Below are 17,735 nucleotides of genomic sequence, written 5' to 3'. Positions count from 1 at the left end.
TGCTGCTCTATATCCTATCATTCACCAGCAAATTGTTGGGTCAGCTACTGTGGTACATTATTTTAATGGATTAGGATGGTTCTTAGCTCTCAATCATATCATAGATATTGAAATTTGATGAAATAAAGTGAAACAACAAGACAACTTTGATGGCTATGATATAACCTTGGAATGTAATACTTGTTGCAACATGTACAAAACCTGTAGACAGATATCAATTGCAGTGAATTTAGAAAAAAATAAACAAGAAGAATGGGTACATAGTAAGCACTAAGCAGCATTATCTGCTTTTGGAGGTGTAGAATGCAAGAGAAACATAACATACCTCTATGGTAATGGGAGCTCCAAGTTCACCTTCCTGGCAAGGAAAATTGATGTCAGCAGATGAGCATGCTCCCACCAGTCGTCTGCTTGGTCTCGACCTGACCAAACAGATGATATGCACAATTCTAACAAGCACACCTTATGTCTAGAACCAAGAATCAATTTAAATCTGTACGCTACAAGTTTGACTACACATTTGTAGCATTCTCATGCCATTAGCATAAGAACGGCACGAGAGTATAAGGATTCAATCATCAACCTTTTTTCACTATTGAACTAAAAACATGTTCATGTATACAACTGGAATTTGGGAGGGAGGCTCTAAGACTATTTCTGCCTGTAGTTTCTAGAAAGGTCTATGACCAAAATATAATCCCCAAGGTACAAAAAAAGAACTAGCTAAGTGGAAAAGAACTCATCACTTCCCCTATATCTTACTCTACCTAAGAATTCTACAAATTCTACACAACAATCTAGTTGGGGAGGTGATGAGACAACCACTCAAGTTACAAAAAAGAATCAAGTTGGTATACATCATGGTATCAACAAAGTGTATGATATAATGCAGGTTGGTGCTGAGAGGAAAATTACAGCCTTAACCTTGTAAGAATTCGAAGGAAGGATTTTCAAGAAGTTCTTCTGGAGGTTTTACACCTTTGAAATCTCCATCATGAAGAGAGTTGCTAAGGTCTTCAACTGGCAAAGGAATGCTGCAGTAGACAAAGGATAATTTATAGCTTTATTTGGACAAGATATTTGAGAAGAGCCTTTAGCTCATGAAATACCTGGAGTTATCATCTAACACATATGAGCTGCTATCAGGATCATTAGAGTCCTCCGATGCAAGTATCTTCAGGTTAGAAATCACCTGTTACCACTTACAAAGTAAGATATCAAGAAGCCTTATCGGCCATAATGTTGGCTTAAGTTTTCATTGTTGTAGTAGTAAAGTAACTTAACAAGGACACACAACTTACTTCTGGAGGTACATTATCTGAACCATTATCATCCCCAAAAAGAATACATATTCTATAAAGCTGCTGACTGCTAAGTATCTGTTAACAAACAATGTTTCATACATAAATTGAACTTCTCAATTAAAGGCTAAAAAAGTCACATTACCAAAACAACATATACAATGAGTAAGAGCTCATCTACACACAGTCACACACTCCATTTCTTTTCTATCCTTCAATTTTTTTAAACCAATCTTGGTTTGTCTAAAAGGCACACATCCACTAATAAATCCAAACAAAGAAGAATACACAGACTCACACACATACATATATAAGGAAGAAAGAGACACATGGAAATAAACTTACAGGGCAAAGTTCAGTTGTAAGATCATCATAGGTTAGTTCCGATTTTTGTTGCATTATCTGCACATGTGGTATGTATTTAGCATAACATCTAATAAATTAGCACTGCTCTCCATGCCTCCAGTGTAGTATGCACTTGAATCAGAGCGACTGTATTCATTATTTTGATTGGAGAATACATGACATAGTATTCCCAAAATATGAAGATACGTCCATGATTACTACAAATGGATACCAAAATCTGTATCAGGAGTTTGCTTAGGAACATACCAAAAGCCTTACAGCCTGCTGCACATATTTTAGTTCATCAAATGATGAGCCTGCATACTGTAATACAAACAGACAACACTCAGTCTACACTTAACCGCATTATTAATTAAGGGTCGCAGTATGATAGCAATATATAACGACTACAAGCATCTAGCAGCTTAGGCTAAACTAAGGGTGTAACAGATTCGAGATGAGTAGTATAAACTCAGGCTTGACTCATTGAGCTCGAGCTTTATATCTCAAACACTTGGAGCCTAATGAATTTTCTAAAATTTATATCTTTATATATTTTTTCTTAAAGTAATCTTATCATAAGAAATACAGTTCACTAGAAGTTTAATATACTTTTCACGAATTAAAGTATATAGATAGCAAGTTAATACTTTCATATCCCAATGTAGCTACTTAATGAGCTTGCGCATGAACTAATGAGCCCAGCAGTGTCACTGTAAAGCTGAAGCTTGATGATTTTTAGTTAAGGAGCTTCAACACATTTGACCAGCTTTTATGGAGTGAAAATCCGAGTAGCTTAGCCCATTTACAGTCCAGTGCTAAATAAATATAGCAGTGTCGATGAATAACTCAACCAGCAGAAAGGTTCATACCTCGTGTGTGTCCCCGTACCAAAGTTGTAATTCAGTTAACCCTGTCTTTACATATTCCCCACTGTTGAACGTGCAACACTCTTTTTGGAGAAGAAGGCTGAAGAAATTTAAACCAGATTACAAGTATTGTGTTGCAGCATATTCAGAAAAGAAGAATGCAAATGATGGCATAGGAGATACCTGTTAAAGAGCTGAACATTTATATAAGAGAAAAGCTGCTCGAAGATTTTCTGGACAAGAACTGGAGGAACCTGAAGCATTGACTTCAATAAGATAGGAACCAGACTTATACAGGTAAAAACGTAGGTGGTTTTACATACGAAATTATCTTTCAGTGTACTTAGAAGCCTGTTTAAGCAATCAATGACGCTTTGCCAGTTCTTAGTAGCACTTTCACCAGACGATTGAGTTGAGGACTTTTTGAGTGCCTGAAGATCAACATTCAAAATCAGATTCTGCACTAGAAGTGTCAAGGAGATGAAAAGAAGCCAACTCAACAATTTAGAAAAAGGAAATTTTCATTAATATTATACTCCCTCCGTCCCCGATTAAGAGTCACATTTTGACCGGACACGGGTTTTAAGAAATGTAAAGAAAAGTTGGTTGAAAAAAGTTAGTGGAATGTGGGACCCATTTTTTTATATTGGTTTTATAATAAATGTGTGTGAATTGAGTTAGTGGAATGTGGGACCTACTTACTATTTATGGTAAAAATGAAGTGTGACTCTTAATTGGGGACGGATCGAAATGGAAAAGTGTGACTCTGATTCGGGGACGGAGGAAGTACTAATTTTTAGTGAATTTATACTGCAATCTGTTTCATAACATGCTGATAGCAATCATATATCTACTGACTCTTCAAAATGCAATTTCACATTTCAACTCAGAGAACATGGAACATGAAATTGAAAAAAGAGCACAAATATAAATCAATCATTCCAGAAGTAATATAGCGTGAAAATAAACGTAAAACTCGAAGAAAGAATGAAGGAATATCAAAGCCAATTAAGACTAATCGCATAATTGTTGGAAGATAAAAGAATTCCAAATAAATTAAAATTCTACCTCAATACATGAAGAAAGAACAGGTGACAATTCCTTCTTTGCATTGTCTCGAATAATACTATAAATCTTCTCAATATAAGCCGTAAGCTGCTCCTTGAAAAGCAAACCTGGATACTTGGCTTCAACCTGTTTTATTCCATCAACACCGCCTATAGAAATGTCGGCAAAGGATGGGGATGCCCGAAAAGTCTGGACATAAATATTTACGAAGATTTATATCAGAAGCCCTTAAAAAATCTACGAAATCATCTTTCAGTTACAACTCTATCAACATGATAAAGGATAATCATACTTGAGCCATCCTTCCGAAAAACGAGGTGGGCGGAGGAGGTTGAGATGAAGATGCAGATTTAAGGGTTCGTTGGAGTAAAAAAAGTAGTGTAGATGTGTTGCAAAGCCAGTAAGCCATACGATCATTGTTTGCCTCATCCTAAAACAAAATGACCCATTTGAGCAGATTAGGTGTCAAGAAATAAAGATGTTAGTCACTGGAAATTGGCAAATTGGAATCAAACAATTATATTGCAGGTTTTCCACTACATTGGTTGCAGAATATGGAGATAATATTGATTTCGATACCTCGGGACATCACACTAAAATAAGTAAAACTAGAAAGATATCTAAATACCATGATTTTCTACTCATTATTTGTAGAAAGACAATTACTGCATCAAATCTTAATCGTCAAATCCGGTAAGTCTCTCACAAGTTTCGTGTCATTGAGACCCCTCTGAATATTAATGTACTGAAACATTTATTTCTCCTAAAGATAAATGTATCCCTAAAGTCATACAAAAAAAAAACTTTGAAAATAGAGATATGAGCCCATGACAGATATGTGCGAATGCGTAGAAAAAAAGTACTATTAAACATCACCTCTAATGCTGAACCAATGATATGAATAAGCATATCAAAAACGTTAGTTCTTTCGGCTTCAAAAGATTTCCAGTTTAACAGGCATTTGTAAATTGTAAGTGCAGCAACTGGTTTTCCTTCACTGAAACCAACATCTTTTTTGATGCACGTAATAAGAGTATCTACTAACTCCTGGAACCACCAAACAAAAATATCATTCATTTTTTGTAAATATAGCTGGAACAAATGCAAGACAAAAGCATCACTTTCAAAATATTTGTGTACTCAGAAAGGAGTACAAGTTACAGGATCTATCTGAAACTGCAAATGAGAAATGCAAGGAAACTCATAAATAAAGGAAAAAAAAACTGTTTCCATTTTTATTTTACATTTTACCTATCAATTTTAGGTATTTAGCTGTACTTAATGATTCGTCTTAGTTTTCCATGTTCCAGTCGATGTTAAGAGAATAAAATTAACAGTAAGAGATTCAGTACCAAATCAAAAGCCGCCATTGACAGTGTTTGCATATTAGGTAATAATTTAATCTTCAGAAGCCTAATGCGTAAAAGGTACCCAATTTGTATGATTATAATATCTATGAGGTGTTCAGTATACTGGACCAGGACAATACTCTTTACGAACTGTAACATCATGCTATGCCAATACTAACTTTCCACATGAACTGAGTCAATACAGCAAAGGTTCATATTAAAAACCATGAGTCATATAGGTCAGCTATCATTCTTGAGACAGTAAAATATGGCACTGGTATAAAAATATGCTAAACTTAAATTTTATAGAAATAACTCACTCGTTGCCTTTCAATGTTAGATTCAGTACCAAATCTTTTACTGGATCCTGCGCTCAAAAGTTCCTGCATGGCAGCTTACAAGCACAATCAGAATGATAGAGAATGCATATGTTTATGTGCTTAATAAATCACAAGAATAAGCATCGAACCACGATTTCATATTGCACTTACTTTCTGACCATTCTGCCCCTCCTGCATATCAAGGGGATAAAAGGAATAAGCACTAGATACCGAAACAATACTAAGTACAACTGAGCTTAATACTAACATTATTAGTTGGAGGTAAATGTCCAGATAGTTTCCCTGAAGGATTATTCATTAAAGCCTGTCGACGGAGAACTTGATCTGCTGTCTCCATGTCAGAGATTTTCTCTTCAAGCCTAAAAATTTAGAAGATTACTGAATATACCATGAGGCCAGATATATACGATTTCTTAGTTTCATTAGAAAATATTCACCTCCTGAGAAATAACCAATATTATCTCTTTTTAAGGACTTGAAAAGAATAGGTACAGGTGAACAAATGAACTAATTATGTGATAGTAGACAAGTGGTGAAAATATAAATGTAATTCAACCTTTGCATATCTGTCTTCAGCTTAATTATCTTTATCTCTGCCTCCATAGCTAGCTTGTTCGACTCCTCATATTTCTTCCCTTCTTCATCTACTTTCTTTTCCAGAGAACTCACTAAACTCTGAACCGACCATTCAGAATTTATAACAGCCTATCATGAGTTACGAAACATATATTTCACCAAGAGATGGTTAAAGCAGACCTAAAATGTTACCTTCAGCTTTTCATTTTCAGATGTTAATTTACGGACTAGTTCAGTATCTATTACTAAGCCCTCTTTTGTAGGAGGACCTTGCTCGGATATTTCTGAGAAAACTTGCTGGGATACTGCTGGAGGGACTGGCTCAGATACTGCTGGAGGGACTGGCTCAGATACTGCTGGAGGGACTGGCTCAGATACTGCTGGAGAGACTGGCTCAGATACTGCTGTAGGAACTTGCTCGAAAACCTTCTTTAGAGCTTCAGAATTGCTGGTATCTTGCAACTGCAGCCTTATTTCCTCCAAAGCAGATAGTAATTTTGCAATTTCACGATTCTTGGCTTCCTCTATATCATGCTAGTCAACATAAATTTTAATTAATTGAATATGGAAAAATATCCGTCTTCTTCACATATCATATGAAAGTAACTGCTGAATGGCAAGAGACAATGTATTACTCGCTGGCGCTTCTCCAATTCCAGCTGCAAAGTCAGTTCTTCAACTTTCTTTTCCAGCTTTTCTTTGGCTTCTTGGAGTGCACCAGTTTCCTTTGCAGCCTGAGGCAGATGCCAAGGATAGAGTCACTTGAATTTTATTTTTTATCTTCATAATGTCATAAGTAGTCAATGGTAAGGGAACTCAATATGTATCAAACCAGCAATATTAGTGGTAAATGTCGTCTACTATGTTTTCAGTTGATTGCTGATGTGTTATAATTTTATGTTTCAAATAAAGGATTCATTTATTCCGAATTATCCAGTCAATAAAGAAGATGTACTGTGGTAAATGAGTGAGGACTCAATTGCAAAGGGAAAAAAATAGGAGTAGTGAATAAATTGTCCATTAATTGCCTACATCTTCCCAAAAGAAACTAATTTAGGATTTAAACTTGGAGAGAAAGCTATCAGCTGAAGACTTTATGAAAACATCAACAAAATTTCCCGGTTTTCAACTAATAGCAGTTGTGCATGATAGAACATCGGCAGCTCGCTGGAGTAACTAAAAAGTATGTCTGCTTTCTTTGCTACTATATTTTATGGGTGGAGTTGTAGAGAACTCACCATTTTAAGTAGCCGTAGTTCTTTGCGAGCTTTAATTACTCTACAAGCGCATTGCATAGAAATTGATGCCCCCCTCAAGCGTAAGAAATGATGGCTGGCCAAGTATCCTCGGCAATGTCTCTGCTTAAACAGAAAAAAAAACCATAATGCCTAAGAGTGAATAGCCAACTATCTATATTTGTTTGTGGATTGATAGAAAATGCACATAATGCTCATCCTAGAAGGTAGGCCATGTCAAAAAAAAAAAAAAAAAAGTAAACAAGCACAATTTTTGTAAGAAACTAGAGACTGCAAAGTTAGCCAAGAATTGGATTATTATCAACTTTCAGGGGCAAATACTGATATGCTCATTCCAAGGCCAATCCAGTTTATCTTTTACTAAGAAAACTCTACACATCTAAGCAACATAATTGAATCTGCTCACTTGGTCATAGCAACAAATGCATTTTCGTAGTGAAGGTGATGAGAATTACATGGAGTCATTAACTACTCGACATCAATGGACTTCTAGAACTAAGTTCACCTTATGCACGCAGTTCAAAGTTTTCTGCATACTTGTGTGTCTGCTAAATTTAAGACATAAAGGTGAAAATTTCCGGATCAGTATCTACAATTTGAGGTCAACTATTTCTATGAGTTAGAAAGTATTACCTGGATGAGAATAGCTGCTGTGTTTCTCCTTCTAAATATAAGTTCATTGCGAGCAACCATTGCTCTAAGTCCAGCTTGAATAACAATTGCAGAAGTCAATAAAATTGTGTAAGTTTTCCTAAAAAGAAACATCCTTCCAGATTTCTGGATGGTTGTAGCAGCAGCCTTTCTCTTCTTACGCTCATAAATGCACCGTACAACTTGCCCTGATATTGTGATATATAAGTAATTTGTTAAAGGAAATAGCATGAGCACTAGGAACACAGATAACAATGATAAAAAATTCTTTGAACATTAATAATACCTCTGCTTAGTGCTTGAATTTGTATAGCTGCCACGCGTAACACAAGGAAATTTTTACGCGCAAAGAATGAACGGAATTTATTCTGGACTACACTGGCAGATATCCCGAGAACCTGATTACGGACAGAATCTAGTTCTGCCATCTGACCAGCTCTGAGAAACACTTTAGTTTTGCCAATCTGGAAAACAATATGTGAAAGAAAAGTGTATCATTGCTGTTTTACTTCACACATTTATAATTATCCGATTTGAAGTAAACTTGACAGCCTTCATAGAGGATTTCCCATCTATTGAAGAATGATTCAAGAATAATCTACTTTATTAAGGTGAGAGAAGAGAAGAGTCGGAACAGTATTAGCACAATTATGGTGCGGAACAAATTGCTATAAATCATGGCAAGAGTTTCATTCCCTTGAGAGGATTGAGAAGAATAATTGAGATTGTTTCTTTTTCAACATAATACAGACAAACACTGCTAACATGGAAGATATAAACATTTAAATGCTATATGATGAGTTAGATCAAATTTAAACTTTATCGTCCATCAGTAAACCGTGCAACTAATCCTGACAGAGTTGGCTAGTCTTTGCACACAAACATACATGAAATATATACAAATATACATATGAAATATGAAAAATGCACACAGTAAGAGTACCTGATAACCTTTAAGGTTAGCTTTCTGCAAAAGCATTTTACAACCAGCAATTTCATCACAACTATCAAAAGTGCAAAGTGTTAGAAATATCGTCGAAAGGTGATGCTAAAATGAGAAGTTTACAAGAAAGAAAAGGCATAAACACAAGCTAACAGATAGAATTTTCCTGTCAATCGTCATTGCACAAATGCCACGGCCAAATGGGATAAAGATGCTCACAACAATGTATCTATATCACAAGGAGAAAAACATAACCATACTTCTTTTATTGAATGGTGACTGAATAAAGGAAATTATGAATCTATTATGGCCATTTTATGATTATAGCTCCAAGCAACGTAATAAGAGATTAAAAAAACATGTATGTCTTCATACAAAAAAAAAAAAAAATTAATCACAAATGAAGTTTTTTTTTTTCTATCCTGAAACGCTATTTAAATTACAATGAATGAGTTGGGTTTCGAGATAGATATTCCATTTGTATAGATTTTTGAAAATATTATTCTTTCATACTTCATCAAACAACTACTATCTTTTATCACCACAGTTGCTGAAGATACCTTCCATTTGATGCATTAGGCTCGAGAATTTTGAAACGATTTATAAATTCTTGAAAGGTCTTTCGAGTGGGATATCCAGCACAACTGATCCTGATTGCCTCCATAACACCCTAGAAACCAATAGCAATAAGTACTGATATCACAGTGATACCAAATACAAAAGGCCAAATCCATGAAAAAATATCACTTTTATGGTGAATTGATTATTATTGTGTTGATGAACTGATTTTTGTGTAAAGTCCCCACAAAGACAAAGAAGTAAAGCAAAATAGCTCTTACCCCACAACGGAGTTGCTGCAGAACATTACCATTCTCAAAGATTGAAGGCTTCAGAAGGTTATTAGGTTTTATACAGCGAACATAATGAGGTTCAGTCGCACTAAGAGTCTCAAGCAGAGATTGCAGTTGTTGCTGTATGACATAAAAGAAATGGGTGAAACTAGTTATACTGAAACAATGTAGCTCTGAATAAATTAAGTGTACAGACCTTGAATCGAGAACCAATTGATGAAAACTTTGATGATTTAGAAGAATCTTCTGGTAAAGGTGGGAAGAGGCTGGAGATGAAGGAGCAACTTGAAGCACTAAGGAGATTCTGATGCTCAAGAATAACGTAATCTTTGTTCTTATCCAGAAAAAGTTCTGTCTGGTAAGTGACCTAAAATCATTGGATGCTTTATCAAACACTCGAATGCAGACATATATTTAAAGTCATAAGCTTCAACTTCAGAAACTGTTCTTAGTTACATAAATTAACAATTGCATACATCACCCGCATAATGGCATATGGTGAAACCAGTGCGCGACAGCTTTGGCTTGGTGAAACGCTTGTGATCTTTGAATGTCTGGTACAGCTTCTCCGCAAATGTCTCATGTGTAGATCTTGGAAGAATACTACAACAAATTAAAAATTTATGAAATTAAAGATGCAATTAGATGAATATTCGGGAAACGAGAATCCTAGAGAGCATACCAAGCCTCATCAAGGAGAGCAATGATGCCACCTGGTTTCTGGGTAAAATTTTCAATAAAAAGTTGTATCAGAAAACAAGGGAATTATGTAAATATTTTTGGAAATATCTGTACGTTAAGCATTCATTAGCCTCCTTTGTATCTTAACCAAAACTTACGAGAACAAAGTAAATGCATGGATCTAAGTGACTGCACAAAGACCCTAATATCGAAATAGAAATCATTTTACATGAAAATGTCAATTCAATGAATGCATGCCCATGTTGTATACATCCGCTCATCTTTAAAATTTTATGATGGTTTATAAAGGTTTTTGATAAATAATTTTCTTTTGACCACAATAATTTAATGAAAATGATGATCAACATCACAAAGCGTATGTATATAATTGGTTTATAATCAAAATAGATACACCTGCATAAGATGAATAAAAGTAAAATCATAGGGACCAAATATGATGAAAATAATTAAACTGCAAAAGGATAGATCACAAACCCTTTCAATAAGATCAAGAATATCTTGGTTATCGACGAACTCTATGTAACTCCAGTCGATCTCTTCTTTTGTATATTCTTCTTGTTCCATCTTGAAGACGTGCTGCCAGAAAAGTAATGTGTCGTCAGGACTTAAAAGTTTGATTTCTTGAATTTACCAACTTCGTGTTTCAATAACATTCCACAAATAGGACAAGATCATACAATATGTATGCTGACCTGATTGAAATGTTGCTGCAGTTTCTCATTAGTCAGGTTAATGCAAAATTGCTCAAAACTGCAAGAGAAGTATGAGAGCAAGAAACATAAACATCAAAAGGATATATAACATTGGGACTTAATGGGAAACTACAAATAATCATCAGACACTAACCAACAGAAACAAGATTTTGAAGGTAGTTGACATCGTAAAAGGCTTGCAGAAATAGACGAAAAAAATCACTTAGTTTTTTCATTTGTTCTTAGAAAAATCAGTTAATAAGACACTATAGTAATCACAAGGTAGAGCAATTATGTCCTTAAACTACCATAGTAGGGCTTCTTGCAGTAGTCTGCATTATATTAATTTTCATAATGTAGAGAACTAAGCATACCAGCTAAGCACCTGTTTGTCTTGAAACTCTCAAAGCCATAAATATCAAGCAGTCCAATCAAGAGTTTAGAAGTAGAATCTTGTCCAATAGAATGGTTGATCTTATCAACTAACCTGACCCAGAAAAAATCACAAGTTAGGAGACTTACACACAATCTCTAGATCTCGTAGTATAACAGTTTCCTATTACAAACCAGTCAAATAGTCTTGAATAGACAATTTTAGCCAAGGCATCTCTACTGACTGCTGCATCAGTCGCACTGAGGCTTTTTGTTATGGTCTCATCACGAGTAACCATAATACGTTTGCACAAGGAGTCTTCAAGACATTGTTCGTCACACCTAAATAGATTCATATAAACTTAAGTTAAATCAGGTGCAGAGAGGCTTATAATAAAAATAATACTTACATCAAAAGCTCTGCAACTGTTTTAAGATGGAATAGCGATTGATCATCCTTGGGATGTGAAGCATCACCATCACTTCCCTTCCCAAACTCAATATTTCCCATATGAAGAATTGCAGCCACAACTCGAAAAATCCCATCCTGCAAATGGAATGATTTCAAAAACCTGAAGAAGATTGTGCAATCGTAAGTACACTAAAATATTTACATACCTGCTCTTCAGGGCTGATTCCAACTATATCCATTGCCCTCCTTGTAGTAAGATACTCTTTGGAATCATCAACACCATCCAATTCATAGCAATTAGACTGGTTCAAATAACGGAAATCCCTTGGATTCCCCAGTTTGAATTTTTCAACATCCTGTTAGAAAGCACGAGAGATTGGTAGTCTAAAGAATGAAAAATAAGCAAAAATCAAAATAAAATGACAAAAATGTCGAACCACATCAGTGATGCCTAACAACGGGTGATTTTGCATATGTAAATTAGAGAATTTGGCTTTTTTATGCACATGGCCTTTGTTGGTGCATGAAAGATTCCTGCTAAAAACTGTTTAAGAGCAATTCAAAGAGCAAATAAAGCAAGAATAACTTTGATGTTGAAATATAACAATAGTTAATGATCTGATGAACAATATAATTAGACAGAACATGCAAACACCGTAAAACATTTTGCAGCACTGAATAGTAGCTGTGCTTCAGTTTTTTAAGTCAGAGGGCTTGAGATGTGACCAATCCAGATAAAGTGAAGAACAGTTGGCATGATACTAACAAGTCAAGATGGATCAGATGATATTTTCTATCCAGTAAAACTCTAGTATAATGCATACGAGATTAAGGACTTATTATATCAACTTTCATATTATTTGAAAACCATTGATCTGGAAAGCGTAACCTTTGCTGGTGCAGCACAAAGCATATAGAAACAGTGATAGTTTCTTTCAGGATCTGAAACTTGGCAAACTCGTGATCTTTCCAGCAAATAAGTTCTGATAGCAGCTCCAGATATTCTGCCCCTATTATTGAACTGAATCTCCACAAATTTTCCAAAGCGACTGTGATCAAAGAGCAATTGAAGCAAAAGTTGATTGAATAGATTAAAAATGGAATTCATAAAGGTACTTTGCAGTCAAATTTTGAATTGACCTTGAATTGTTATTTCTCACTGTCTTTGCATTACCAAAAGCTTCAAGAACCGGACTTGACTGCAACATAAAAAGAGTTGATGCAGGGAAGCAAAGCACTAAGAGAAGTAAAAGAGCTATATTTTTCACTTTCTTTGATTGTCACAGATCACAATAAGAATCACATACAGAGTTTGACATTATTCTATTTGAATTCAAAATAATAAAATCAAGACACAGACCTCGAGTACTTGCTGCTCCACAGTCCGCTTCCCCTCAACCCCTACACTGCCCCCCATGTATGCAAGATAAGTCATTAGACTCTTAGTGCTTTCAGTTTTACCAGCTCCACTCTCCCCACTAACCAAGATTGCTTGACTTAAATCCTCTTTAATCATTTGCCTGCAATAGCATCAGAAGTGTGCTTGTTGGGAACAAGTTTCGAATGAATACCAGGCTTGTCAACATTCAATCTTGGAACAATAAAATATATATTGCCTGTAAGCATTGTCGGCAATAGCATAAGGGTGTGGGCTCAGCTCTCCAATCGCCATTCCTTTGTACTTCTCCATCATATTATCATTGTACAAATGGGGTAAGCGTTGAAAAGGATTCACAGCTATCAATATGTTACCTGTATAGGTCTACACAAAGCCACCTCTCTTTTAGTTTCCTGGTATGATATGAAAAATATTTATGAAACAGTCTAAAGTGAAATCTAACTATCTGATGCATATTAAAGAATGATAACAGCATGCATCTTTGTCACTTATGCCAGTAAAAATCAGAAGAAAAGTAGAGAATGACATGATAACAATGGTATAGTATATCAATGTGTGGGTCAAGAACGAAGCTGCAGGAAGATATGCCCAGTCATTTTTGTTTGCTTTTGGAACCTCTAGAATGTCATATCCATGAGAAATATACTTACATATATTTCATTAATATTATATCGGCATTTCAAATTGTACAAAACACCCGGTTCATGCAGGTAAGAAAGCTTTGTCATATCATCCACGCCCTCTGGCGCAGCCTCAAGATCTTGCGGATAAACATTTGCAGCATTAGCTACAGCCTGAAAGATAATGCAGAAGTTGATTGTCTCAAAGCAATTTTTCTTGATTTCTTGAAAGCAATTAGCTGCAGGACACTCTGTACGGAATTTTTTTTATCAAAGAATATAATTATGAATTTCGAACCAAATCAACTGGTGGATTCACAAAAAAAACATTATCGAAGTTGATTGTCTCAGTATAATGCAGAAATTATTGGGAAGCTAAGGCACCGACGTAAATGCCAATTAGTTTAGTGACAACATTTATCTATTTCTAAGAAAGTAGATCTGCATATGAGACTTTGGTGTTAATATTATAGCAATATGATATGATAAGAATGAAGAAAGTTAAAAATGAAAATAGAAAATGGAGGAAGAATATTTTTAGGAAAAAGGCGAGAGAAAGAGACTTTAAATCCGAGGAAGAGAATATATTTGGTTATTCAACTAGCCTCCCGTGTGCTTAATTGTAATTCTTTTGCTGACAACTGTACTTTGAGTTCCAGGAAAAAAAAAAAAAGAAGAAAAAAAAAAAAAGTTTCTTTGTATAGTTGCTTGCTCTGTTGAAAACAATATAATTTGAGTCCATTCTATGAGAAGCAAGCCTCATTTAAGGGAAATAAATTGAATCATATAGACAGCACATTTTCCTCGAATGTCTTGAGTGCATACTACCCATGCCAAGTAATAAGAAGGCCGTGAACTTTTGATTAAATTGCAGAGCACATCTCAAGATATACTTACTGTCTTTCCTGATGTACAATTTACTTTAATCTCTTCACCATTTACTTCGACAACTACCCCATCTAGCCAGGCTTCATCTAGATCCTCCACCCATACATGAGATCCAACTGCTATATTGGTTGCAACAGTCTGTATGATAAGTGAAGTTGACATTAGTTAAAAACTAAGAAATCGATAAATAATAACGTACAAATTGATAAACGTGTTCATTCATTAAACACAATGATTATTAGTGCTCGGCATCAAGACCTCATTCGCAAATCAAACAATTTCAGAAGCTAGGCATACATCTGGAAATATTAGTATTAGTATATTGACTTGCAAAATAGATTACACGGTAAAAGAAAATTACTAATGATCAAATCCCAAAGGACTCTTCTTTCTGTATTTCCTTGTAATATATGAGAATTTTCACTATATAGCTTTGTTACAAAACCCAGTCTAACATGATGTTTGAATCTACTCATCTTTCAAGTTTCAACTAAAATAATGTTAGGTGCCAACAATTAAAGCTTTATGTTTCACGAATTGCATGTTGCACACTCCTGACCAAAATTATTAACACTAAACATGTGTAGGCCGGAAACATTTCAAACTTCACTTTTACCTACTAAAACCTTAAAAGGCCATGTTGATCTACATTTGCTAATTAAGAGCATTAAGTTTTTATGTTATAAGGGATAGGTCATAGCCAAAGAGCACGAAGCCCTAGGCATGAAAAATCAGTAATTGTGCGTAGGGGCTGCTTTACTATTACTAATAGCTCTGCTTGTAACAATCTCTCAAACCTTCTCCTCAGGCTAACATAAGTGTAACAATACATAGTCCAATATAGTAAGAGTCCAAGTAATCTAGAATTTTGTAAAGAAGTACGACAATCTTAAATCAAACAACTAAATCATCATCTGTGCCATCAATTTCACTCAATATTTCAATTCATTTTGCTCATCTTTAAAGCCAGAATAGCATCTCGACTCTAGCATGTTAATTAATCCTTCCAAAGTGGAACAAAAGCTCTAAGAAGAGTTGGCCTCTGGCATCATGCTCTGCAACACCATTACAGAGTAGAGACTTTATTCTACATACTATAAACTAAGATTTCGACGTCTTATATTCCTTCTGGAGCATGTAGCCATAAATTGTGAAAACAAGCGATTTCAATAATAACGTTAGCTGTTAAAACTTTGCTATGATGAATGCATGCACATTTTATCATGCTCTGTTTTACAGGCACAGTAAAAGAACAGAGTTTCGAAAGGAAGGAAAAAGAAAACATTGGACCTAAAAAATCTGCTGAAAAACTTAAAAGTACCATTAGCAGAAATAACAAAATTTCAAGTAAGAATAATATTTGAGCAAAATTGAAGCCTCAAGCTCCCAAAAAATACTCCAAGCTCTAACCTTCAATTGATAGATTTTATGCAACAAAAAAATCGAACAAATAACAAAAGAGGAAAACGAAATGCATACCATTTCTGAAATTTAAAGCAGTCAGACCCCGAAATTTTTCTGTTCAAAATCCCAAAGCCGGAAACCCCATCAAAAATTTCTTCGAGCAATCCACGGTTATATATGTATATAATCGCAATGCTCTTCTCTGTGATAATCAATCTGTGATCATAACAAAATCCCCAAATTATATTGAGCTTTATAGGGCTTTACCAACAAAAGAGGGCGATTTATTTAGGTGTCAATCGAGGTCTTGTTCTCTCAGCGTTACACATATATATGTATATATATGTGTCTGTGTGCGTGTGTGATTACATGCAGATTGATAGAGAGGAAGAAGAAGGAAACAAAAATCTCAGTAGCTGTGCAACTAATTGTTCCTTTTTCTGTGGAAATAGAGATTGATTTCCTGTGTGATTTCTCCCCTTATTTTTCTTCGTGTGTCTCTCCCCTCTCTCAATCTCTCTCCCCCAATTTCTTTCATTTCTGTTAACGTAACCACAACCAGCTGAATACGTGAAACGGTGACATGGAGCTTATTTTGACATGCCGATTTTGCCCCTGACTGAATAATGCTCTATATTATTATTATTATTATTATTATTATTATTATTATTATTATTATTATTATTATTATTATTATTATTATTATTACTGCAGATATTTATTTAATTCATGGTTTGCATAAATGCCATAGGCTATATATATGCATAAGAATTGTTGTGTATCGTATTTGTGCGTCACACACATTGTTAGCTAGTTCAAAATTTAAATGAATGTTTAACTTCAAAGAACATTTAATAAAAAATGAACAAATACTATAAAATATATATGGAAAATGCGATATTTGAGTATAAGTCAATGTGAATAATATTACAAATATACTGCAAAAATAGTACTGTAACATCATGATACTCATAAATTGTAGGAGTATAAAAGTTCCATGCGTTTTTCATGAATTCTACGTTACGTTATCATAATTGTCCATGAGTATTGAGTAGTGTCACGAGTGTGAACTGTGAAGTAGCATGACTTTATTTATTACTTTGAGAAATTTTTCTATAGTATGAATTTGGTTTTGCTTGTACCTTACATTTCATTGGCTAAAAATTTATATTGGGACAAATTATTAAATATGTTTATTCTCACTAGGCAGGCACGACAAACCGTAGCGTTGATTCTACACTTCAATTGAACCATTTCTATTTTCTAGGATTTTTATCCACTTATTGTTTTATCACTTCGTATTTTATAAAAAAAACTCTACTTAAGAAATAGGAGTAATATATTAATATTGTGAAAATACCGCATACTAAGACGAACAATATCAGATTATCAGTTATATGGGTGCAAATGTTACTTTATACATATCATAAGAATTTAATACAATTGTTGTTTAAATATTTGAGAACAAATGCAACTAACAGTCTGAAAGGAAATTAAACTTCTTCCGAAAATCATTTCAACTCCGGCCCAGCCCAGTCCAGCCCAAACCCACCACAGACCACTTTGCAAATTGTGTTGGGACAAAGAACTTAGAGATGCCAACGGTTTTCGATTCCGGCGGTTAACCGTGGAACCGTAACCGCCGGTTCCGTTTCGGAACCGGAACCGTGACTTTTTTCTTGAACCGGAACCGCCA

General features: G+C 34.8%; 1 protein-coding gene across 1 annotated transcript; it reads right to left on the bottom strand.

Annotated features, from left to right (window-relative positions):
* Positions 1–86: 86 nt before the first annotated feature.
* LOC125191728 (myosin-8-like) lies at positions 87–16,553 on the bottom strand. Its single transcript, XM_048089132.1, has 41 exons — positions 16,115–16,553; positions 14,645–14,773; positions 13,778–13,921; positions 13,345–13,490; positions 13,089–13,248; positions 12,869–12,927; positions 12,618–12,777; positions 11,935–12,084; positions 11,727–11,863; positions 11,512–11,658; positions 11,330–11,431; positions 10,945–11,002; positions 10,727–10,828; positions 10,233–10,270; positions 10,027–10,153; positions 9,747–9,917; positions 9,539–9,670; positions 9,260–9,369; positions 8,700–8,760; positions 8,043–8,220; positions 7,739–7,944; positions 7,088–7,207; positions 6,485–6,583; positions 6,042–6,383; positions 5,830–5,948; positions 5,521–5,632; positions 5,424–5,444; positions 5,253–5,315; positions 4,460–4,630; positions 3,876–4,013; positions 3,584–3,772; positions 2,839–2,946; positions 2,699–2,769; positions 2,519–2,615; positions 1,914–1,970; positions 1,647–1,703; positions 1,302–1,379; positions 1,110–1,192; positions 925–1,034; positions 326–358; positions 87–201 (listed from the first exon to the last, which is right to left on the bottom strand). The coding sequence occupies exons 1-40, from the start codon at positions 16,115–16,117 to the stop codon at positions 351–353; spliced, it is 4,563 nt and encodes a 1,520-aa protein (XP_047945089.1). The 5' UTR covers positions 16,118–16,553; the 3' UTR covers positions 87–201; positions 326–350.
* Between the last annotated feature and the right edge of the window lie 1,182 nt (positions 16,554–17,735).

This window comes from Salvia hispanica, chromosome 6, assembly GCF_023119035.1.
Source record: "Salvia hispanica cultivar TCC Black 2014 chromosome 6, UniMelb_Shisp_WGS_1.0, whole genome shotgun sequence".
Lineage (NCBI taxonomy): Eukaryota > Viridiplantae > Streptophyta > Magnoliopsida > Lamiales > Lamiaceae > Salvia > Salvia hispanica.
Note: the sequence above shows the minus strand (reverse complement) of the source record. Positions and strands in the feature narration are given on the sequence as shown.